The sequence below is a fragment of the Andrographis paniculata genome, unplaced genomic scaffold, assembly GCF_009805555.1.
Source record: "Andrographis paniculata isolate CXL003 unplaced genomic scaffold, ASM980555v1 Contig19END, whole genome shotgun sequence".
NCBI lineage: Eukaryota > Viridiplantae > Streptophyta > Magnoliopsida > Lamiales > Acanthaceae > Andrographis > Andrographis paniculata.
In genome coordinates, this window is record NW_026137479.1 from 1287533 (window position 1) to 1313097 (window position 25565).

At 37.4% G+C, this 25565-nt stretch overlaps 3 protein-coding genes and 1 long non-coding RNA gene across 13 annotated transcripts; 3 read left to right on the forward strand and 1 right to left on the reverse strand.

Annotated features, from left to right (window-relative positions):
• Positions 1–77: 77 nt before the first annotated feature.
• On the forward strand, positions 78–3058 carry LOC127241874 (GRAS family protein RAM1-like). Its single transcript, XM_051261128.1, has 2 exons — positions 78–1403; positions 1641–3058. The coding sequence occupies exons 1-2, from the start codon at positions 78–80 to the stop codon at positions 2805–2807; spliced, it is 2493 nt and encodes an 830-aa protein (XP_051117085.1). The 3' UTR covers positions 2808–3058.
• A 2892-nt stretch (positions 3059–5950) lies between these two features.
• LOC127244563 (uncharacterized) lies at positions 5951–11362 on the forward strand. 3 transcript variants are annotated; one of them, XR_007837234.1, is made up of 8 exons: positions 5951–6236; positions 6771–8242; positions 8908–9008; positions 9136–9187; positions 9312–9474; positions 10348–10487; positions 10813–10913; positions 10990–11361. It is a non-coding gene; the product is annotated as an uncharacterized LOC127244563 (long non-coding RNA). The 3 variants fall into 3 exon arrangements; XR_007837232.1 differs by having other exon boundaries at positions 6771–9008; positions 10990–11362; XR_007837233.1 differs by lacking the exon at positions 10348–10487 and having other exon boundaries at positions 6771–9008; positions 10990–11362.
• A 1469-nt stretch (positions 11363–12831) lies between these two features.
• Positions 12832–18757, reverse strand: LOC127243428 (uncharacterized). Of its 8 annotated transcripts, none has more exons than XM_051263464.1 (9): positions 18393–18757; positions 17060–17149; positions 16852–16966; positions 15762–16009; positions 15317–15436; positions 15073–15232; positions 14707–14819; positions 14568–14603; positions 12832–14094 (listed from the first exon to the last, which is right to left on the reverse strand). In XM_051263464.1, exons 2-9 carry the CDS (start codon positions 17060–17062, stop codon positions 13306–13308), a joined length of 1584 nt encoding a protein of 527 aa, XP_051119421.1. In that variant the 5' UTR covers positions 17063–17149; positions 18393–18757; the 3' UTR covers positions 12832–13305. The 8 variants fall into 8 exon arrangements, with proteins under 8 accessions (XP_051119421.1, XP_051119414.1, XP_051119447.1 ...); XM_051263457.1 differs by having other exon boundaries at positions 16852–16969; XM_051263490.1 differs by lacking the exon at positions 17060–17149 and adding an exon at positions 17954–17991 and having other exon boundaries at positions 16852–16969.
• Positions 18758–20563: 1806 nt separating this feature from the next.
• On the forward strand, positions 20564–23014 carry LOC127242368 (exocyst complex component EXO70B1-like). The gene is made up of 2 exons (XM_051261887.1): positions 20564–21519; positions 21556–23014. The coding sequence occupies exons 1-2, from the start codon at positions 20564–20566 to the stop codon at positions 23012–23014; spliced, it is 2415 nt and encodes an 804-aa protein (XP_051117844.1).
• Positions 23015–25565: the final 2551 nt, after the last annotated feature.

A 25565-nucleotide genomic window follows, 5' to 3' on the forward strand; every position in this document is an offset into this window, starting at 1 on the left:
CCTCAATAATATATAAATATATCTCAAAGGAAATCTATTTTGGGATGATGGTGGTGATGGTGATGTCGAGCAAGTAAATGCTGTTTGATCATGAAATGAAATCCTCTTCTCACATCATTAGAATGGGGAGCGAAACAACTGCCGCTGCTGCTAGCATGAGCGCAACCCTGATGCGAAATCTTAAGATCTCTGTTGCTGCTGCTGCTGCTGCTGCTGCATTAGTAGAGGCGGCAGAGGAGCAGCAGCAGCAGGAGGAGGAGGTTCAGGCCGATGACTCCTCCTGCAGCTCTAAACAGGAGGAGCCCACACCTCCACCTGCAACTGGGGGCTCAAAGAAGACCCCCTCTCCTGGAGGAAGCCTCGGCCTCGGCCCCTACGACTACGACACCTCAAACCCCCCTGTGCCCCTGGGAAGCCTCAGCACCGCCCTCAACAACAGCAGCAGCAGCAGCCTGGCACATGATCCCCCTCCTCTAGGCTGCTGCGTCCCGGCGGCTCTCAAATTTGAGGATCCCAATGTGGGGGCAGACCCCATCCTTGAAATGCAGTCCCCTGACTACTCCCTTTGGGAATCCATATTCTCGGACGATCAAGGACTGGAGGCCACCGATTTCATGATTTGCTCGCCTGTCAGGACCACTACCGGCACCGGCACCAATACTACCAATTCCAACAACAGCCACAGCCACATGATGCTCCCCCTCTCATCAAACTACCATCACAATTACAACATGTATACCGCCGCCGCCGCCTCTCCTCCCCGGTTTCCCTCCCCTCTTGGCCTCACCAGCAGCAGCAGCAAGGCGAGGGGGTTGAGCCCTCTCCACAGGGTTTTCAACTCACCAAACAACCAATTCATGCACGTTGACCAGGTTGAGTGCCTGTCCCTCCCATCTCTCGACACCCTTCTCGGTGATGAGGAGGATGCTGCTGCTGATCATTTTGTGGGAGGAGGAGGAGGAGCAGGATCTTCCTGGCCAGGCAAGCTGCCAGCTGCTGATTCAGGGGATGGCTATGAGGTCCTCACGGCGGTGCCTTCAGAAGAGCTGCTGTTGGACTGCTTGCCAATAATGCCTACTCATTCCGCAAGGTCTTCAACAACAGTGATTGCGAGTAATGAGGAAGCTTCTGCCCCGCAGGCCGCGTCCCAACACAGCTCTCTCTATCATCACCACCACCGCCGCCACCATCACCATCAGGCTCCGCCATCACTGTCGCAACAGCTGCAACAGGAGAGGCAACAGGAGCAGGAACGGGAATGGGAACAACGGCAGCACCAGAAACAACATCTCGAGCAACAACAACAGCTGCCGCCAGCAAGAATTCAAAGACAGGAGGCGCAGCAGCAAAACCAACTCCAAAATATGCACAATACGCTGATGGTGCCAATTCCAGAACCTGAGGTGATGCTCCAAATTTGAAATGCTCAAGCGCTCTCTCTCCCTCTCTCTCTCTCCAATGAAAGAACCACCACCTGAATAGTGAATACGAGCTTCATCATTTCCGATCAAAAAATAAATAAAAATACGAGCTTCATCACTAATCCATTGTTTCCTATTATATTTATTTATTTATTTACTTACTTACTTATCCCGTGATGTGATGCGGATGGATGAACCGCACCCACATTGATCATGTAGGAACAAGACAGCGGGCTGCAGCTCGTGCACCTCCTCCTTGCTTGTGCAGAAGCTGTATCGAAGGAGGACTACATGTCAGCAAGGAGGTATCTCCACCACCTAAACAGAGTGGTCTCGCCCCTTGGAGATTCCATGCAGCGTGTAGCATCATGCTTCACCGAAGCCCTCACCGCAAGGCTTGCCGCTACCCTTACCAATAAACCCAGCGGCGGCGGCGGCGGCGGCGGCGGCGGCGGCGGCTCCTCCTCCTCCTCCTCTAACTTGAAGCCTTTCAATCCTTTCCCCCCTGACAACCTGGAGATCCTCAAGATCTATCAAATCCTCTACCAGGCCTGCCCCTACATCAAATTCGCCCACTTCACTGCCAACCAGGCAATTTTTGAGGCATTTGAGGCTGAGGAGCGCGTTCATGTGATCGATCTCGATATCCTCCAGGGCTACCAATGGCCTGCCTTCATGCAAGCTCTAGCAGCCAGGCCAGGTGGTGCCCCCTTTCTTCGGATCACCGGAGTTGGGCCCTCCCCGGAGTCGGTAAGGGAAACTGGGCGCTGTCTGACTGAACTAGCTCATTCTCTTCATGTCCCCTTCGAGTTTCATGCCGTCGGGGAAGAACTTGAGGATCTCAAACCCCATATGTTCAACAGAAGGGTGGGCGAGGCTCTGGCTGTTAACTCAGTGAACAGGCTCCATCGGGTGCCCGGAAACTGCCTGGGGAACTTGCTAGCCATGATCAGAGACCAAGCACCAAACATAGTGACAGTAGTGGAACAAGAGGCCAGCCACAACGGGCCCTACTTCCTGGGGAGGTTCCTGGAAGCCCTGCACTACTACTCGGCGATATTTGACTCGCTGGACGGGACATTTCCGCCCGATTCAGCGCAGAGGGCAAAGGTGGAGCAGCACATATTGGCACCGGAGATCAGGAACATTGTATCGCAGGAGGGGCCCGAGAGGACAATGAGGCACGAGAGGCTGGAGAAATGGAGGAAAATCATGGAAGGAAAAGGGTTCCAAGGAGTCCCACTGAGCGCGAATGCGGTGACGCAGTCCAAAATACTCCTGGGACTGTACTCTTGTGATGGATACAGGCTGACAGAAGACAGGGGATGCCTGCTGTTGGGGTGGCAGGATAGATCTATTCTTGCTGCGTCTGCATGGCGGTGCTAGCTGCCTAAGCTGATCATTGGTTGATTGATATACATAAGTACTCATAACAAACATACTTACACGTATCATGTAATCTTATGCATTAATTATACATTACTTTCCTTTTTTTCAAAGAAAAAATACTGGAGTACTACTTTGCGTGTTGGTTGGTGTCAATGTGATTGTCCAGACGCAATACATTGTATTCGGATGTGCTTGGATCGATTACCATCATTAGTTCAGAGTTTGTTTGGCCTGATCAAAATTGTGAATACAGCGGTGTACTTATTAATAGAAGTCCCACAAATGACTTGCACAACAAAACTCCATTCGAAAGCCTGCAGTGGAAGAATGAGGCACTTAAAAATATTTGAATGCATTTGTTATTCTCAGGTTCCAAAAGAGAGGAGGAAGAAGTTGGACGAAGCGAGTGGACAATGCATCTATATCGGGTACAACACCACGTGGAAAAGTTACATGCTTCTGAACAATTATAATTAGTAGTGATGTTTTAATTAGAATCCTTCTTGGATTTGAAAGAACAAGGGAATTGAAAAATGGAGTGGTTCATATGGGTGATTTTGAATATGAAACTGAAGACAAAAATGGCGAAGAAGATCATCCAAACCCATCCACCTAGTAGTCCACAATCATACTCAAGTCCGAGTTTGAGATCGTCGTCCTTTCGTGACTCAACTACAAAGAAGTTAAGGAGCTTGAATGATATTTATGAAAGGTGCAACTTTTCTGTTTTGGAGTTTATAAACTTTGAATAAGCTGACAAGGATAAAGATTGGAGAGCTGAAAGATAAGATTCATTCTATTAAAAAAGAACAAGACGTGATATAATTAGTGGGAAGGTATGATTGAATATTTGGTTGATTTTGATTAGATTCTACCTGATTTTGGCATATATTGTTTATTTATAATTTGTAAAAGAAAAATAATAAAATTAATATAATTAGTGGGCAAAAAGAACAAAAACGTCCAAAGCCAGATTGTTACAAAATTAGGGCAAATATAAAAGAAAAAAAGAAGGGAAAGATGCCACTTTATGCCACTTACCGAGGAGAACACCGTGCAAAAAAGTTCCAGAGAGAAACCGTGTAAGGGCGGGAAGGGGAAAGATTCTAACATTTCAAGTTTTACCCATACCAACATCATTATGTTTCTCTTTGCTTCCATATTCTTTGTTTTTCCTCCTATGATTAGCGAGTAGTTTATTTTTCTAGTATAGGATTGGAAAACAACTTGGTATGGATTTGAGAGTTTAGACTTGTTTTGATTTATGAGATTTATTTGGTTACTAAGTATTTACGTGGTTTTTGATTTCTCTGAGTTATAATCTTTTAATTGTTAAACTAAATTAAGCGTCCGTAATTACGTTTTAATTTGGTTCAAGTAACACCTAGTGACAAACACCATTAGGAAATCACGGAATCAATTTTAAACAATTTGGCACAGGTAATTATTAAATTGAGTTAGGCACTTCTAGTTCACAAAGTGGTTAGGCTAGTAAATTCTTTGTTGCATCACTATGGTTCTAGTCTAATTAGGGAAGCAGTTGACGGGAAATTAAATATTAGGCGCGTGTCGGTAACTACGACTAATTTATTTAGAAACCAATAAAATTCAAATCCACTACCCAACTTGTCAATTTCATTCATAGACTGGAAACTTGTTTTTATTGAATTTATTTTTAGAGTTTTTAGTTTGTTATTTTATTTTTATTTTCTACTTTCAAAATCCCTCCTTTTTTTTATATTTATAAATCAGAAAATCAAAAATAAAATCTTTTTAATTCCCTGAGGAGACGACCCTATTTCATCTATATTTTTATTGTAGATTTATTTTATTTAAATTTTGCAGCGTGTGACAAACCCTTGTCATAACCCGAAGTTGATTTCAATGAAGCTTTTCCACAGATGGCCCTACTCAACACAATTCGAGCTCTTATCTTCGTAACAGTCCAATAAAATTGGAAATTTTATTTTTTAAAAGAAGGCAATGAAAATAAAGTATACAAATTAAAGAAGATATTGAACGGATTGAAGCAAGCACTTGGTACAAAAATATTGATACTTATTTTAAAAGTAACATAGAAAAAGTCAGTCATTCCTATACATGAGCACACAAGATAAATCTATACTCTTTTTTTTTTTTTTTTTTTTTTTTTTATGTTGATGATTTTCTTTATATAAGAAATAATGAAAAGATGATTCTTGAGTTTAAAAAGGATGTGAGGAAGAGATGTGAGATGAATTTATTAAAATGGTGATGTAGTGTTCATTTGTCAAAAGAACTATGTTAAAAATATTTTGATTAAATTTAGAATGAAAGATTGTAGAGTTCTATTGAAACTTTTCTTTTAATTGGTGAAAAATTGTTGAAAAATGATGATAGAAAGAAAGTAATTTTTTTTTATTTTTTTTTTATTTTTTTACGGAAGTTTGGTAAGAAACTTGATGTATTTTACATCAATGAGGTCAGATATTATATTTGCTGCAAGTTTGTTATTGAAGTTTATGCATGATCTGAGCCAAAATCACTTAGGAGTAATAAAATAAATTTTGAGGTACATTAGAGGTATTACGAATTTTGGAATCAAATTTGAGAAAAAATTTAGAAAGTGTTTCTAGCAATTTCATGATGTATGGATCAACACAGAGAACATCATCTTCTACCTTCAGCCACTCAGCCTTCTTCTTCAATTTTCATCTTTTGTTGATTGCCCAATGGTTGTATTACTATTTTGTTCTGTGATGAGATGCGACAATCTATTTTCCCTCTTTATTTTATTATTTTTCTAGTTTTAGTTTTTATATTATTGAGAGCTTTTTTTTTTTTTTTTTTAATAGACCTCTGAATTAAATTGATATTTGAAGAGAGATGGCTACGTCAAATCCAAGTTCATTATAAATTAATTGATATAGTTTTTGAGAACATTTTTTTTTAGATTTTAAGAGAATTTTGATCCTATATACTACACATATTAAATGCATTCGAATTTGTGGATGAAATTAAGAGTTTTGAGTGAAAGCTATCATCTTTCAGAGAGAAAATTTCGTCCACCATTAAAGAGAAACATTATGGGATTGATTATTGCATTATATTGAGTTTTTATCTTTGATCTTTTCATGGGTTTGAGATATACAATTCTTGAGAAATGTTTATTTGGTGAAAAAGTCATGTTTTTCTTGAGTTAATTATGTAGTTCAGTTCAAAACTTGGATTGTTTTGATAAAAGTTTAAAAAGTTCTGACGATTTATTCAGTTGAATTTCATGGGGATATCTGAAAGATTTTGGATAGTTACTTGATGTAGAAAGAAGAGGAGGAGAAGAATGAGATCAACACAAGACATACAACAGTATGACTCAAACTACAAAGGTCACGGCATTTTTGCGAAGGAGATCACACTTACTGTTGGTAATAGCGTGTTGATATTGAGGTTGGTTGTGTGGAGTCTTTGTGTAGGTATAATTTGCTTGCTCTTGCTTAGTATGGAATCACCTAGAGATCCGATTACAGATTGTGTTCTTTGTTTCACAATTTTTGCACTTGATTATTGTCGATCATTAGTTATTTGAAAAACACAATTTACCTTTGCTGATTGTTTTAATTTCACAGCTAATGAAATATATTTACTTCAACGTACAGTAAATATTATATTTGAAATATTATATTCAATGTAATATGAATATATAGAGTGTATATAACTTGATATATTTTAGAGGAAAAAAAATTATTTTAAGATAATAAAAACTAAAGTCGCACGAGTAAACACATTGACACACAGTTAAAATAAAACAATATCTTAAATAAATTTGAAAACAAGAACGTAAGTTCTGGGTTTTTGAAATTTTAAGATTTAAGCCTATTGCTCATTAACTGAGCCCAAGTTCATATATTTACTGCGTAAAATTTAACAATATTTTGAAATAAAATTTACTACAGTAGATTTAAGCCCATTACTCATTAACAGGGCCCAAGTTCGTTCGTCGGCTTGCCGGCGCCATCTCTTCCTACCTCCCATCGACGAATGATCATTTTCAAATAATTTGTGTACATCCTGCTGGATAGATGTGGTAGTAGTGGCGGACGATTACAATCGGAAGAGTTCAGCAATAAGACCACTCCCTACAGAGTCAGCTTTCGTAATTTCATCCATTGTTCCTCCGTCCATGCCTTCGCTCCGCGCCGGAGGCCCGGAAGTCGTAGCGTTATGCTTATTTATATAATTTTCTGAAACTTTCCTTTACTTTATTTCAGCAACAGATCACGAAGAAAAGATCAGTTTAATATATTTGATTATGCGTAGTTGAGCTATCGAAAATCGGTCATATTAATGAAGAACTTGTCGGAGCAGTATGCTCGTAATTCCCGTAGGTATTTCTGTATAGATAAAGATGTCTCTTCTGTTTTCATCAACTATTTAGTCAGCTACCGGATTTTCTGTGCTATGATTTCCTTTTATTTTGTTTGATTATTAGTTTCTATGTTGGAAATCACAGTTTAAAGATTAAACAATCTTACGACAACGACGGTGTTACTTTATGATTGGTAATTGTTGAACTCGGACGCCGGTGAATTCTCACTTATCACTATCTTCCTTAAGATTTTGAACTGATTTATTTTCCTTGGTTATATGTTTGTTTGCCATTTTCAATATATATTATCCTCTCACAAAATAACATTCATCCTAAAATATTATTTTCTATATTATCTGACATTTCTTATACATTACATTAAAAAAATTCTTTAAATCAAAACACTAAACAAACAAATCCTATGTTTTATTTGCTTGTCCATTGAAAAGATTCAAGTATCTGTCTAGCTTTGTGTCTACAGTCTATACTGGTATTTGTACTGTTTAGTTGAGCTAAAGTACAATCATGTTTTTGATGTTCAATTTATTTAAGTAGTTTATTCTCACCCGTGTTCTCGAATGACACGTTTCATTGGAGACAAATAGACAATTAGTTGCTTATGTTTGATTACATACCACTTTTCCTATATGGACCGGCAGAACTCTAGTAAATAGTATAACTAGTGTAATAAAGATACCAATTATTGTTCCAAAACCTTGACTTTTAGGTCTTCAAATTGTTCATTTGAAAAAATGAAAACCCTTCTTATTGGATGATCGTGATACTTCCTGATGCAATTTGAACTAGCGAGAATTCCGAGGATGACTATAGGGGGGGCACTGCACTGCCCGTGCAGATTTTTGTTCATTCTTGTAAAAATACTTATAAATTAGTTAGAATCAAATGGCCTCAGATTTTTCTGTGAAATGCTTCATGCTTTATTTATTTTCAAAGCTGGTTTTTTGTATAGGTGCAAGATATGTTTACTATAGTTGCATTTCAAGCATTATGATGAGAAAGCTTCCGAGGCACAGCAAGGATTTTAAACTCAAGAGAGCAACGCAATGTTACAAGTTGAAATTTCTTGGTTGGAGTTCTCTTGTTTTGATTTTGAGAACTTGTGTTTCCTGTTCTTTGAACTAAAAATATCAAAAGAAAACTTTATAAAGTGTTCTAGTATTTTGGAAGTTTTTTTTATCAAGTATCAACAAAGAAATATTTGTATAGTGTTGAATTTATGTAGGATGTCTCTTTTTCATTTATTTTTTAGCCATTTATATTTTCCATTGTCGCTATTCATTTACCATCGAAGAAGTTGTGTATGTGTGAATGTCGAGGTAACTAAAATAGTGTGATTACATTTGCTAAGGACTCGGAATTAACCCAAGAAGAATTTACAAGTAATTACTGAAAGACAGGGAAGTAAGTAGAGTGGTAAACTTAAACTATCAAGGAGATTAGGAAAGAATATAAGTAAAACAATCAGACATGTATCATCATTGTCGAGGTGTGATCATAACCATTTAAATTGGTTGTGATCTGGAACTTGTTTTTGTGTATTTCTTTCACTCTACTGAACTTATTCGATTTTTCAATGGAGGCCATTCTCTAAGACATATAGGGTAGCTGCTATAAAATTTTTATTGTAACAATAGTCGATCAAAAAGGAAGTCTCTACTTTTTTAGTATGTGATAGCTTTGTTTTTTAATGAGAGAATTATTTCCATTGTGCATTTTGTTTTTTATGTGTAGATAGTGATAAAGGACTTTCCTTATGTTGTCATCTGGATAAAACGATCATTTACGGAGTCTTCTGGAAGCAGTTTGGATCAATCATGTAGTTGTACTAAAAGGTTAGTACTTCCTGCCTTTCTCCTGGCATTCAACTCAAATTTCACTCTTTTGCTCCACTACTTGTCAAAGATGACATGGATGCTAAGTGGTTTTTTATGTGATTTGGGTGGGTGGGACAACTCATAGGATGAGAGAGGATTCAAGCATGAGAAGCTATGGGAGCAGCAACTGCATAGAGGTAATATTAAACCTCTTATCATTTGATTTTTTTTTTTTTTTTTTTTTTCTGTATCTTATATGCTAAGATGCATTGTTACTATTTTCCTGTCTTATGGTTTCTGTGTGTAATTTGATTGCTGCAGAATCTTACATAATTCCAAAGGATCTGCATTTGAAACTAAATTGCAGGAGAGTTTCAAGACACAGAGCTTGAGAAAAATGAAAGTTTAAAAGATGGAACTACATGAGATGTCATCTAGAGTTATCACTTCTTTGGTATCACCTGACCAAGGCCCCTTGAGACTAGTAAGTAGCTCACTCAAGTGTAGCTACAAATTCACCACATTCAGATTATGTTAAAGTTACTGTATTTCTTGGAATTCAACTGCATTGGAATCAAGGTCTGCCAATCTCATTCCAAAATTTTCTAGTAGGTATTAAATCCACCAGGATTCCTATTGGTGATCATGGCGCATCAGCAAAAATTTATTTCATTCTTGTGTTTATTATTTTATTTGTTACTGAGGGGTTCATTTGGAATAGTCAGTTAAACTATAGAAACATAGTTCTGTCAAGTGATTCTCAACTTGAATTCCTTGTTGAATATCAAGAAAAATGCTGACTTGCGGCTGTGATTATCTAAGAGAACATTTACTGTGATTATTATTTCTTAGGACTAGTTTAATGGTTAACTTTATCATATCTACTATAATATGGATGTACATATACTGAGTTTAGTATTAATTACATATTTCAATACATCAAAGTAAACGCATAATTGGGGTGGATAGAATATCTCTCTTAGCAAACATGGCCTAAGTTAACTAACAAATCACAAATTATAGGCTTTAAATTCTAGTGATAAAGAAATACTAGTAGTCATGAATTTGGTGAATGTTTGTTCTTCAATATGCCTGTAGAACTCTACTCTGCTTACGTTCTTGAAACTTGATGTATTAGTATACGGGGCTATCTATTTACATTTCTAAATTGATTATTATGCTAATGAAACTAGAATCATCAAGAATCTGGATACATCAAAGGGGAACCCTTAGCTATCTTACATTGTTCTATTGCATTCAGTTATTCAAACTTGACTGGAAAATGTTACTAATTTGAACTTGTTAGTGATTTGGTGTTAGCTCTTTTATTTTATTACTTTCTCTTACATTACCTCAGATTAGCCGGCTTCTTCTCAGAGTTATGTACCTTGCTATGCACCAAATGGTACACTGGCATGGTCAATTGACTTTTACTTACTAAGTTTTTTCAACTGGGCTGGGACTTTTGACGAGGAAAGTTTTGAAACCAACCATATAGTGAGTCCCTGAACTTCAAACATATGTTTGCCTCGCCAATTCTTTATAATCCGAGCATGCTAAAGTTCTGAACAATGATGCATTAGCCGCTGAAAAAGAACGAACACCAGTTCTTTTGATGCTTTGCTTATAGGAAATGTATGTATTAGTATGCATCATGCTTATAATATTTGGAGAAGAGATGCCACAGGTGGATCTCGTGGATTAAAAGAGCTGTTTGTTCTCAATTTTGATCTAGAACTTTTGATAAACATGTTATTGCATGTTGTAATTACCCATGGGACAACTTACTAGAATCATATAACGTTGTATAGAATTTGGCTAGATATGGAGGCACTGAAGCAAATGAGCGACCTCGGCTTAAAGTAGCTTGGAGTACCAATGGTAAGGTTGATTCTCTGAGCCAATGATGATTCTATCAACATGGTGAGAAGCAGCTCTGGATTTCCCAATCTTTTCCTTTACGAAACTAATAATACTAATAAGTGTAACCAACTTGCAGGAACCAAGGAAGACGATATTCCTCGCATTTCAGGCTTGGGTGAGCAGGCCCAAAATGCATGTGCACAGCAGAAGTAATATGGCGGCATAGCTTGATGGAATGAAACAGTATGGGTTGTCCCTTCTATAATTTCAGTATGTTTATGATGTAGGTAATCTGTCATTATGGATGAGATTGTTATGCAAATCATGGTTGGATTGTTATAACACTATAGCTTGATGGGAAATTATGGATATTTTGTGAAAACCTAAGATGAGCATCCGGTGTTGTTTCGATGCATTTGAATTATGTTATTGTATGTATATTTAGAAGCGTCTTTGCGTTCCTAGGTTTTCTGCGGTGGAGATTCGGGTTTTTTCTCTTTTCTTGCCGGCTTTGAATCTTATATCTCTTTGCCACCAAATTGTATCTTAATTTGTGTTATTATTTTATTAATTAATGTATATATTAAATTTTAAGTATTAATTTTAATAAATTGGACTTGGTTAGATAGATAAGATGCAAGTCTGACATATAAATAGATGTTTTGTACTGTTGATGTTTAAAATTAATTTTTTAAGTATAATATATAAAAAGTAAAAATTAAAAAATAAATATTTAAAATTTAATATTTTTAAATCCAAATTTTAATAAATAAAAAATATTTAGAAATGCTGTCAAATAAATGCACCCTTGGAAAGAACAACGTAGGCTGAAATGGTCCATTTATTCGATCCGACCGCCAAGACATTGGCGACAAAAAGTTGGCTGACTGCAAGTGATCCATGCAGATATGTCGGATGAGTCTGGCCTGGGTGCACACGTGGTCTTGTCGGCTCAGGACTAAGACTGACAATCCAGATTCTTGTCGGTTTTTGAGAGACAGCAGGTGGGTATGCAACTGAAGTCTTGTACTCCTGTTGGCTCAGGACCAACATGGACCTAACGGTTAGTATTGGGCCAAAGCAGCCCGCGTTGCCAAAGTATTGGGTTTCGTAGGCCCACTTCGCCAAAACAACATCTGTCGGGAGTTTTCCGACAGCATGTAAGTCTGCCTATTTTACGGAGACAGCACGTGGAGTTGATGGATAGGTCTAGCGCACACGTGGCCTTGTTGGTTTTTGAGAGACAGCAGGTGGGTATGCATCTACAGTTTTGTTGGCTCAGGACCGACCACTTAAGGGCCTGTCCTATACGGACCTAACGGTTAGTATTGGGCCAAAGAAGCCCGCGTTGAAAAAATTATTGCGCTTCGTAGGCCCACTTCGCTAAAACAACTTCTGTTGGGAGTTTGCCGACTGCATGTGCCTCTGTCTATTTTTCGGAGACAGCACGTGGAGCTGATGGATAGGCCTAGCACACACGTGGCCTTGTCGGCTCAAAACCGACGCTGTCATTTGGGCCATATCGTTAACATATTAGACCCAATAGGCCCGCGCCGCTAAAATACTGGGCCTCATAGGCCCGCGACAACAAATCATTGCGTTGGATTGGACCTTGCAGCAGCACGTGTCCCTGTCAGTTTTTTGAATACTGCACTAGGTTGTGTATGATGGGCCTGTGGCCCTGTCGGTTCTGGACTAACCGAATGAAGCCCTGTCATGAGCCGGGCTTTGAATTTTTTGTTGTTTATAGGGCCATAACGCTAATACATGGGGCCCATTTTTAATATTCGTTGGGCTCTGTGAGCTTTAGCCGACAGCACATTTCCCTGTCGGCTCTATCCGGACAAAACCAGAGCATATCAAATGGGCCATCACATATTGGGCTTGAAAATTTTCATTTTAAATATAATATACATACATATATGATATTTTTAATAAAAACTGTGTCCCGAAACATAACATTTTAAATATGAAAATATTTCAAATGTGTAATGACTTAATTAAAAATTATATATTGAATGTACTATATATATATATATATTAGTTTGCTTGCTGGGCTCACTGGAAACCAGCATCAAACTACCACGATAGAATAAATACAACACAACAATAAAATACAACATGCAAGCGGCTCCGCTAACGCTTGCATCTGGATTCCAATTTATAACCGGCAAATTTCTCTCCCATCCTTCTTCAACTCTACCGTCACCGTCGTCACCGTCACCATCACCATCACCATCACCATCACCCTTTACATCCATTATATTATCAACCAGTACACAAACAAATACACTTCTTTTTTAACTCCTCAACAAACTAACACCATCTAAACCTAACCCCCCTCCACAAATGTCATTAAATTAGCTAAGTTTCTCAGTTATCTACACAGTCCAAAACACATTCTCTAAAACTGCTTGCAATCCCCATAGGGAAAGGCCAATATTAGCAACACCTACTGGTTGTTTGCGGGGGCCATTGGCATGGATGATGGTTGACAATAGAGACCATCCTCTGGTGGCGGGGGTGGTAGCTGGGGATAACTGCCATTTGACGGAGGAGAAAATTCAGCAGCAGCAACAGCTGGTAGATGCCCAACTGACACATAATTACCATGAGGGGGAGCTGGCATTTGCTGGCTCATGCCATAGCCATACGGTCCTCCACTTAGCAATGGCATGGCTGCTTGCAAATACTGGGGGGGCATTGGATATTGTAGCATGGGCGGCTGCAGAGGCTGCAAATTATTTGGAGGGGGGGATGATAGGTGGGGGCCAGGATTCGGCTCACTGGGATTTAACTCCTGAGATGCAACTGTCTGTGTGGGTTGGACTGGTGCCTGGGTGATTTGAGGAGGCATGTAGGAAGGGTGTTCACTCTCAATCTTAGCACGCTTCTCTGAGGAATATTCATTGGGCGGCTCTTTTATAGATGGATTCTTGCCAATCACTCCTTCTGATGCAAGAGAAGAAAGCACAAACGTAAGCATTTGAGCTGAAGATGCTGAAGCAGCAAGTTTTGCTGCCATTGCAGCAGCAGCTGATTTTGGATCCTCTTCAATGTGTCCAGATTCTTGCCGTGTGTAGATCACTGGTGTTGTCTGCTCACCTGCTCCAGATATGAAGTTGTCTGACATGAGAGCTGACCGATTCCCAGCTCCACTGTCTTCCCCATGAACTTGCCTACTGTCACTGCCACCTAGAAGCTGCCTGGAAACATCATGTTCTGACTGCGTCTGTGCTGCCTGAGAATGAAACAGCAATATTAGAATGGTTAAAACCCACTAACTGAAAGTACCTAATTAATTCTGGATGGTCATATATTCTGTCTTTTCCTAGGACTAAAATATTACCCACCCTGAAGCCAGCATGTTTAATCACAACCAAAGTGACTTCTATAGCGGTATATCAACAATGAAAGCAAGCATATTAGACTGAAAACAACATTTAATAATAATAATTAAAAAAAAAAGAACCACAAAACACAAGTGCCTCACTGTTATGAAGAAAGATCCTCTTTTGCAACTCAACAATAAACCACAGCAAATCAGGCAAATAAGACATGAGGAAATTTATGTCTTCACATTAAATTGCCACTAAAGTCTCTCATATATGGGGGCTTCTTTAGATTGATTTCTTTAGACTTCTTTCACAAAACAATGTACCAGGAAACTTTATTGTGCTATTACACAAGCAACTATAAATGAGTTATTATTACCTGAAGTTGATCTCGGACCTGACCCAGTTTATATTCCTATGACCAATAAGAGTACTTCAAGATCAGGCAAGAAAAGTAAGAAGATAGCACATCAAAGAGATATGTTTGAAGTTGCCTATGTAGGCAACAAACAACCTACCTGCTCCTGCAGAGCCTCCCGCAAAAGTAATACAAGGTTGGCTCTAGAAGATTCAACAACTGCAAGTTGTTCAATGCAATCTCTCAGTACTGCATGCCGCTCCTTCAACTCTTCTGTCCAAGGTAATTTGAACAATCAAAGCCATGTCATGAGCGAAAGAGTATCTTTCTATGTCTAGAAAATGAGCCTGTTTCCACTATAAGCCCAGACAGAACTAAAAAGCAATGCAAATCGCATCATTGAAAGTCAAATAATATCACCGAATCACGAAAAAGAATACGAGGGGATACAAATAATGCATTTACAGTAAACAATATGAACAAGAAAATTCAATAGCATAGAAATCACCAAAATAAAAATTTATACCTAATCTATAATCACCCCCAATATCTTTGTCCACTTTCTCTAAAAAGGAGATGACATCTGTACATTTGTTAAATAAGGAATCCTCCTCAACTTGATTGCCATAGACAGCTTCATAACCAGAAATTAATTTGTCAATTGCAATGCCACCAGGAGACCGCTGCTAGCAAATGTATGAAGAACCAATTATTAAAGATTACATTCTAACTCATGTACATAAAATGGATTCTTTGATGACATGAAATACCAGCTTAGGTCCGTCACGCTTCCAGTTTTTATTGCCATTGTCCAGTTGTTTTTTTACAAACTCTTCCTTAAGAATTTGGCCCCTTGAGCCAAATACTTTTCGTTCTTCCCATATATTAATCTGCAAGAAACAGTGTTATAATCAGTAACTAAAGAATACATCTCTCATAAATTACCACAATCAATTATTGTTACCTTAGATTATCTGATAAGTATTCATGCAAATTATGCTTGAGATGAATAAGCCAACTCACAATTTTCATTATGGTTCACTTGCATATTTATTTCCTGAGGCTTGAAGAATAAGCATTTCACTATTTTTCATCTTTGATGTGCCAGTATGAGTATTTTATTCCTTAGTCATTGACATATCAACATTTCATTGAATGGAGAAATAAGATATCTTCCAGCAATGTAAATAGAATTGTGAAAGAATATAACTATACCAAGCGCAAAGCAGCATTCCTTCCAAAACCGTCACCATTTTCAATTACATCACGCAATGAATCTGGAAGAACCTTCCAAAACTCTGCAACAAATTCTGCACCTTTTCTCCTACTGTTCTGGAGAATGTCATTTGCAAGATACAGAAAAGCCAACCTTTGCTCACGAGGGGCACAATAAAACTGTCTATCCCATGTTTCTACAACTTGCTTTGCTTTGTTCATGTGAAAAATGCACCAATGAGATAAAGCTTAATCGTGTTAAGGGAAGACAATAGAACAGTGAATTTAAGGTATAAAGGTAAATAATGTAAGAGTTGAATCCAACAGCATAGACACCACCTGACATTGGCAAAGACTACAGGATAGGAGACAATTTGTTCTCCAGTTAGCATATGTATAGTCTCAATAATGATGATAAGGCAACAAATGTAGTGCCCAAAAGTAATATACTACCTCCGTCCGACTCTGAGGGTCTTATTTATTCTTTGCGTGTTGATCTTTATATATTAATTATTATATCAAAACGCAAATCAAATTTAAAAAAAAAAAAAAAATTCCAAAAATACTTCAATTAGTGTCTTATAATACCAATAAAATGACATTTGTACAAAAAATTATACAAATATAAGAATATTTTTAATGTTAAATACAATGACGCAAAAGATAAATATGACCCTCAGAGGCGGACGGAGGGAGTATAATGTAACCATCAATTTAATAGTGATTTAAAAAGAAAAGATATAACACATGCGGTGCCTAAGTTTTAACATAAAAACATGAGCCCCATGTAAATTTTACTACACAATTAACCTTCATTTTAGCAAAAGAAGTGGACAAAATCCTTATTATGCCAGGATTTTGCTCACAAATAAGGATTATGCAATAACCTCTATACAAAGTACTTATTGAATTTAAAATAATATACAGATACTCTAGGCATAGATTAATCTAAAAGGTTTAACATGCATGCAACTGCATAAACACCATGATCAATGCATATAACTTTAATCAGTGTAAAAGCACCAGAAGCATGATACATATGGATGTGTGTGAGCACGTGTTGTGGATAATCAAGGAGTTTACAGGATACTCTCAATGCTTTGTTGTGAGCTGTTGAGTTTTGACAGCTTGTCGACCAAAATTTGAGGATTAAAAGTGCTTCCCATGCTTTCTTGCAGAAAGCACCACACTCGTGAGTTACTCACCTGCTGGACAAAACAAGGAGATTTACAGTTCTGTTAGAAAGAAAAATGAAAAATATAAAAAACATTAATACTAACAATCAGAAAACCTAACACCATTCAAGCAATAGGCAGGATCATCTTCAATTATTCTAAGATGCTGCCTCAGTGTACTTGCAGATACTCCCCAATCAGTTCTATGCTGAGCTGAGGCAACAATACCCATAGCATCACTTTTGTGTTGCTACAAATTACAATAACCATGACACTGATATGTATCTCTTTTCTGCAACCCATGAACATATTGACTTGCAAAATTCCCATAGGTAATAAATTTAACTGTATTTCACAGGACGAAAAGGTACATTAAGAAAAATTGTTGACAGATAAAATTATTAGAAATGCTATTTGATTCCTTTTATAATATTCAAAACTGACTTATCATGAACTAGACTTTTGTTGAGCAAATGAAATTTGAAGATGCCAATTCTCCACAATATCTCTATTAACATCGAGATGAATTTATTAACATGACTTTTGGAGTTCCCAAATTACAGTGTGGAAAAATTGATATTTAGTTAAGAACTTGAGATACTGGAAAATTCAGAATATTGTCATTAATACAGGCAATTCATCAACTTATGCTGATTGGGTGAACCTTTTGGTTTTCTTCTTCTCCTTCTTAGGTTTTATGTTTTGATGTTTTTGAGGTGAAATTGTTATTGAAGGTGATGTTCTGTATGGATTGGATTGGGTGTTGGACGACAGGTTTGAAGGAAAATTGTGAGATAGCATAGTAAAAAAGTTGGATAAAAACTAAAAGTTAACAAATCAGAATATTGTATAATAAATACTAATAAGAGAATACACTTCCCGCTAAATGCTTTTTGACTAGCAATACATTAACTCTGGTAGGGAGCAGATAATTTTGTTCCATCCGTGCAAGGACGGTTGGGGTTTATAGATATCAGAGCAGATTTGAAGCAATCTTGAATTGAACATTTCAAGTACCTCCCTTCAGCCTTTTAAGACAAAACCCTTCTTTTTTCCTTCAAGTTACCAGAGAATTAGAATCAGGGTTCATAGTTTTAATGCAGATCCCAAAGTAACCATCAAAATAAAATTCCTCATTTCGTGCACCATTTCTTTTCTTTTTTTTTTTTTTATTGGTCAGCTTAAGACAAACTTTGAAAGCCAACGTTGAACATCCAAAAGTGGATATATTGGCAAAAACTAGTGGATAAACTATAGCTGTCGAAACTTAATTCGGTTTGCAAGTGTAATCAACAGAAACCAGAAATCCTGGTGTATCAAAAACAAATTCAACTCAATTTTTCAGTATTTCCGGTACGTGTACAAGAAAAACAAAGTCCTCAACAAATAAACACGGAGCGCAATGCGGGAAAGAAGGTGAAGCGTAACGCTGATAAATATGAATAATTCAACGAACCTTTTCAAGAAGAAAGCAGGTGTCTTTGGCGACCAAGTTCTGATTTTTTCACGAGTACTAGAACTTATTCCATGATTTCCAAATTGAATCGGGACTCTCTCTCTCTGTCTCTCCGGAGACCGGCGTGGAGAGGTGATGATGGTGTTGTTTTGATTTGCTTCTGGCGTGGTTTAAGAGTTAGAGACGCTTTACTCACGGCCACCGAGTGTGAAACGCAGAAATTAGGGTTTGGTTTGGCGAACAGCGGTGAGGATTGATATTTGGAGTTATTCGAACAGCGCAGAGCCAGAGATGGATTCGATAGGCGGGCGATAGCGGATGGCCTGCCTCCTCCCTCCTCCTCCCTGACCCATTAAGTCAACCTAAAATACCCAAATGGCCCTACTTATAATTCTGAAGTTACTCAACTGACCCTAGTTTATAATTAATAAATAAGTTTATATACTGGGGATGATCTACTGTATTTGTTTGTGCGTTGAATTTGTCTGTATGACCTGAGCTCTAGTAAAATTTTAAATTATAATTTATTATATTTAATATAAATAAATATTAATATAATATAAACATAATTTATGAAATATTATATTTAAATATTTATATAAAAATATATATTTATATGTGTTAAATAAATATTTATTTTTAAAAACAAATAAAAATTTTAAACTTAAAATAAAAATTTATTTTGAAACTTTATAATTTCTTATAAAGTTTTTAATCCATTAAACTATTTTTTTTTAAAAAAAAATGATAATCGGTTTCAATTTTTATTTAAAATTTTCTTTTCAAAATTTTATTTATTTTCATGTAAAATATCATATTTAATTCATATATAAATAAAAAATAAATAATTTAATTTGAATATATATTATTATTGTTATAAAAGATTATGCCTGTATAATTAAACATGAATTTTAATAAAATATTTGATAATAATAATTTTATAAATATAGTAAAAAATTAAAAATAGTACTACCTCCGTCCGGTTTTAAGGGTCTCGTTTATTTTTTTTATTTTTTTATTTATCTTTGAATATTAATTATTATATTAAAACTTAGTACAAATTAAGAAAAAATTGCAGGTTTACAATACTAATAGAATGACATTTGTTAAAAAAAAAATAATACAAATATAAAAATATAAAAATATTTTTAGTGTTAAGTATATTTTTACTAAAGCTGACAATTGGTTGATTCGTGTCGGGTTGAATGTTTAAAACGGGTTAAATTATTCAATTCTAACCCGACACGTTTATTATTGTGTCGGGTTTGTGTTGACCCGTTTATTATCGTGTCGGGCTTGTGTGGACCCGTATACATAATTAAGTCGAAATTCTTGATTCAAATTAAATTATTTTTTGTAGTAATGTGTACAATGAATTATTTAAAATTGAATTTAGTTTAAATTAATGTATGAACAAATTATTTAATTATAATTATTTTGCATATATAATAAATATATTAATCAATATTAATATATTATAATTGAGTTGTCCATGTCGGATTTCAATTGAGAGCCTCAACTCTAACTCGACTTATTTATTATCGCATCGGGTTCATGTCAATCCGTATATATAATCGGATTAAAATATTTGACTCAAACTCAATTATTTCGTTTCGAGTTATCATGTCGGGTCAATTTTTGCCGACTCTAATTTTTACTAAGAATCCAATAAAAATTAACCATAAATTTAAATGATAAAAGTAGTATTCCTTCCGTCAAGAATACAATATCATAGATTGAGATCATGGGTTCAAATTGTCGACGTCTTCCAAATCATCTCCTATACATGGTTTGTTTGGTGTGACTTGACCTCCCATGAATATTGACATAAAAATTTATATATATATATATATATAATTTGTCAATAATAATTAATTAATATTATATACATTATATCTCTATTCATTGTTAATACACATCTCACATATTTGTCGATGGAAATAGAGGAATAGAGGAATTTTGGAACATGTGATTTGATGGCCAGGGGCATGTTTTACCCTCGCTCCCTCTCCTCGCCCCCCATCACCGATCTGCATGCGCATGCACTCTTCATTCCCTCTTCTCTTCTCTTCTCTTCTCTTCTCTTCCTTTCCTTTCCTTTCCTCCCTCAACAAAGCCTACTTTCATTTTATTTATTCATGTATTTAGGTATTTATATTTTACTTTAAACAATGGATGTAGCTGCTGCCGAGTCGCCTTCTTCCTCCTCCAATCCCCATTTCCATCTTGATGATGATGACGACGATGATGATAATGATAATGGACAGCCTCCTTTCAAATTGGAGCCGGAGGATCCCCAAAAGTTACCGGACCCCCTCGCCCTTAGTAACAGTAACAATAATGATGACGATGTTGTTGTCAGTGATCCTCCTCCAGCTCCAGATCAACCAGACAACGACAGAGGACACAACAGTATTCGTGATGGACATGGCGACGATGAGCAACACCGTTGTCCTCCTCATGGAGACGGCAACGACCATGGTGGGGATGATGGCAGCCCTACATCCCCAGAAGCCAAAACGGAATTAGAGGAGCAGGAGAAAAACAAGGACGACGACGACGACCACAACTCTAATAATTCCCCATCACCTCCGGATCTCGGTAAAGTTTCTCAAGAGATCGATCGTTTCATCTCATCATCAGGAGATGTTGAGTATGATGAACATCCCCCGCCCGATCTGCCCCTGTTCGTTGAGCAGTTCCTGGATCTGGTCGAAGCACAGACCGGGATAAGCCAAGATCCCTCCTCCTCCTCCGACCACCACCACGAACCGCCTCTTATAAAATGGAGTCGACTGACGCAGGATGATGCAGCATCGTTCCTTGAGGCCGCATCCCGGGTCTCTTCCCTGTCGAGAGCACTCCTGAGATTCCAGTCCGAACAAAAGTACGCCTCCTGCATCAACCGCCTCGGAAGGATTCTCCAGCAGGCCATGTCGTACCTGGAGGAAGAGTTCAAGTCCCTCCTTGAAGATCACAAGGCGGCGGCGGCGGCAGCGGCAGGCAATGTTGATCATTCTAAATCTGCATCGTCCTCGTCCTCGTCGTCGGAACAGCATTCATCAGCTCATCAAAACCACCACGCCCCACCTCCTCCAGCTGATGGTGAGCCTGAGCCTGAGCCCGAGTCGGCGGAGGAGGAGGGGCAGATGAATACCAGCAGCAGCAACAGCGCTAGCCTTGTATGTCTCTCCGGATACAACCCCGAGACCCTGTCCGACTTGATTCGCTTATCCAAGGCCCTGGTCGCGGGGGGCTACGAAACAGAGTGCTGCCAAGCCTACTCAGTGGCACGGCGGAATGCACTGGAGGAGACCCTTCACACGCTTGGGTTCGAGAAGCACAGCATCGATGACGTCCAGAAGATGCAGTGGGGATCGCTGGAGAGGGAGATCCAAGCCTGGATTAGGGCGTTGAGGCAGTGGGAGACCTTGCACGTTCCCAGCGAACGCAAGCTGTCCGACACCGTCTTCTCGGATTATCCTGCCATGTCCCAGGCCCTGTTCGGGAGCCTGTCGCATGGCGTTACCACTCAACTCTTCAATTTCTCCGCGGCCCTGGCACTGACGAGACGCGGTGTGGAGAAGCTGTTCAAGTTTCTGGACGTGTACGAGGCCTTGAGGGACAGCGTGCCCGAGATTGGCGAGCTGATGCCGCAGGAGTGGGGCACCGAGATTAAGTCGGAGGCCTCCATGATAAGGAGCAGCCTGGGGCAGGCCATGATTCTGATGTTCAGCGACCTGGAGAGGTCAATAAAGGGCGACGCGGGGAAGACTCCGGTGCCGGCTGCGGGCGGGGGAGTGCACCCCCTGACGATATACACGACGGATTTCCTGGAGAATGCGTGCGAGTACAAGGCAACCTTGGATCAGGTGTTCAGCGAGCACCGGAATTATAAGCTGGAGAGGGCAGAGTACGATGATGATCGAGATCGGGATCATGAAGGAGGAGATGACCAATATTTAGATCATCAGGACCATCAGAATCAATCCGATCAAAGCCAAAGCCAAAGCCAAAGTCGAGGCGGCGCGGGCAGGCAGCCGCCATCGTCGCCCTTCCAAGGTCAGATAACGAAGGTGATGGAGCTGCTGGAGCAGAAGGTGGAGCGGAAGTCGAAGCTGTACAAGGAGCCGGCGCTGAGCTCGATATTTTTGATGAACAACGGGAGGTACGTGCTGAAGAAGGTGAGGGAGTCGAGCGAGCTGAACAGCCTGATGGGGGAGGCGTGGTACCGCAAGAAGTCGGCGGACCTGAGGCAGTACCACCAGGTGTACCAGCGGGAGACGTGGGGGCGGCTGCTGGGTTGCTTCCGGGCGTCGGATGGGCTGGTGGTGAACGGGAAGGTGTCGAAGCCGGTGTTGAAGGAGAGGTTCAAGAGCTTCAACGCCATGTTCGACGAGATTCACCGGGCGCAGAGCGGGTGGGTGGTGGCGGACGAGCAGCTGCAGTCGGAGCTGAGGGTGGCCATCTCCAACATGGTCATCCCGGCCTACAGGTCGTACCTGGGGCGGTACAGCCACACCTTCACTCCCGGCCGCCAGACCGAGAAGTACGTCAAATATCAGCCCGAGGATATTGAGGCCTGCATTGAGGACTTGTTCGACGGCAACACTAGCAAATAGTGATAGATAGACAGATAGATGCTACTACTACTATATATGGGCAAGAAGAAGAAGAAGAAGCCCTGCGTTATACACTAATCACGTATTGATTATGGTAATTGGTTGCATATATCCATCTTAATTTATCATCAGTCAGCCGGGTCAGACTCTGACTGACTGACTGGCTGAAGCCCAACCCATTTTAATTATAAATTTTATTTGTGACCTCATCAATTAACACTAACTAACAGCAAGCAAGCACCCCCCAACAATGGCCTAGGGTTTAGAGTGTCCAGAATTAGGATTTTGGGTGATTAAAGATTTGGTCTTTCAAAATTAAAGTGTCGAGAATCAGATCTCTTTTACTGCGCGTTATGTCCCGGGACATAACATTAGTCTTAGCTTATTTATGATAGGACAAACATAATTATAATTATAAATATGCCCTTAATTAATATTATTAATTTGTTACGTCGTCAAAATAATAATATTATAGGAGTAGAGCACTTTCATTTCGTACCAATCAAACCTATCAGTCAATAATTAATTATATTAATTAGACCTGATTGTATAAAATAATGACTTTAACAATACATTCGATACACATATTTGATCCCAAATCCAACGTGCATGCGTATACTTTCTCGAGTTGTCTTGTGTATGCATGCATATGCAGAAATGTACAGATCCAGGAGATACGACATACGATTCAACTAATTAATTAATTGTAGCTTTTATTATTATTATTTTTTCATATATATCCTATAATATACATATATTTTAAAAAAATTTGCTAAATAAAATTACATTAATACCCTTTATTCAATAATCTATTTTCTTTCTCACCCTTTTTCAAAAAACTATATTAATATAATTATTTATTTTGTTATAAATATTTCATTCAACATTATTAACTTTATTAATTCTATTATATAATAATATTAATTTTTTTTAAGTAGAATTTATTTTATTATTATAGTACAATAAAAATTATTGATAGAGAATTTTTTTAATTATTTTTTTATTTTTTTTTAAAAAAATTATTATATGAAAAATTAATCTTTGTTTTATTTGATATTTTTTTTCGATCATTAAATTTTTTATTGACTATTATTGAAATAATACAAAATAAAAGTAATTAATACATATGAACATTCATTCTTATTTATTTATTTTACTCTTTCGTGACCGTATTATTGAAATAATAATCAATTAGCATAGTAAAAGAATAAAATACTTTACTATTTGTGTAAAGAATAGAACTAATGTATTTGGAATGCAATTGTACTAATAGTGATATAAGTTTTGTATTTTTTGAAATTAATTTATACTCCCTTCGTCCTATTTATTATGCATACATTTTCTATTTTCATTCGATCTACTTATTTTGTCATTTTAAAAAAATAAATTAGACACTTTAATCTTATTTTAAATATTTTATTTTTTAACTATTTAATTTTAATTAAACTAATTAATTATTTAATCTTAATTTATAATTACTTATATTATACAATAATTATTTTTACTAATACATTCTTAATCATTTACTAATCATACACCTCCTAAATTTTGTGTCTACAATAAAGAAGACATAATAGCGTTGTAGCGCAACAAACGTGCGACTAGTATATATACATATACCCATTCGCAGGCCGTCGACCGCCCAAGACCCAGTCTATGTTGGAGCTCCAAATTTTTAGATTTTATATGTATATATATATAAGGGTAATATATATATATATATACACATATGAGTCATTTTAATGGCTAGTCTCTCGATGCCAGACCATTCCACTCCATCAATGATTTATTTTCAATTTGTCGTTAAGTATTATATTTTATATATGTCTAATTATACGGGCAATTTTTTTTCCTCCAATTTTTTTCATTTCACTCTCAGGTCTCATTAATATTTTATTTCTCTGTAATTTTTTTTCCCACGGGCCACATCAAACGCAATTCTTCAAGTTAAATTGGAGGCCATTTTTACAGTAGTTAGGGTTTCAATTGATTTTTTTAATTGAATTTATTTGCTTAATCTTACTATATTTTAATTGAATTTATTTAGAGTTATAAGTTAACTTAATTGTTTGATCATATATATTACAATGATATAGATAATAGATTCAATTTTATTTGAAAAATATTTGTAATTAATTTTTTTAATTGATTTTTTTTTTTGGTGTTATCGGTTAACTTTTTTTTTTTTATTTTTAATATTCTTTGCAAATATTATAAACAACTGAACAAGGACAAGGAAAGAATGGTGAATAAAAACCGAGTGCTTTTGTTTCAATTTGTTAAATATATTTTTGTTTTTGTTTGATTTATTTCTATAGCAAGCGAAGAAAATATATTTCTGGTAGTGAAAAAAGAAAAAAAAGAAAGAAAGAAGGAAAGAAGATTCAGCAATTGGTAGAATGGTAAAAAGGATCTTTTGATAATTTTTTATTTTATTTTTAAATATAGGTTCTTCCTGATTTGAATATAGATGATATTGATAAGTTGGAATCCAATGATGAATTAAATACTGAAAATAAAAATAATATTGGCGAATTTAATGATAATCATT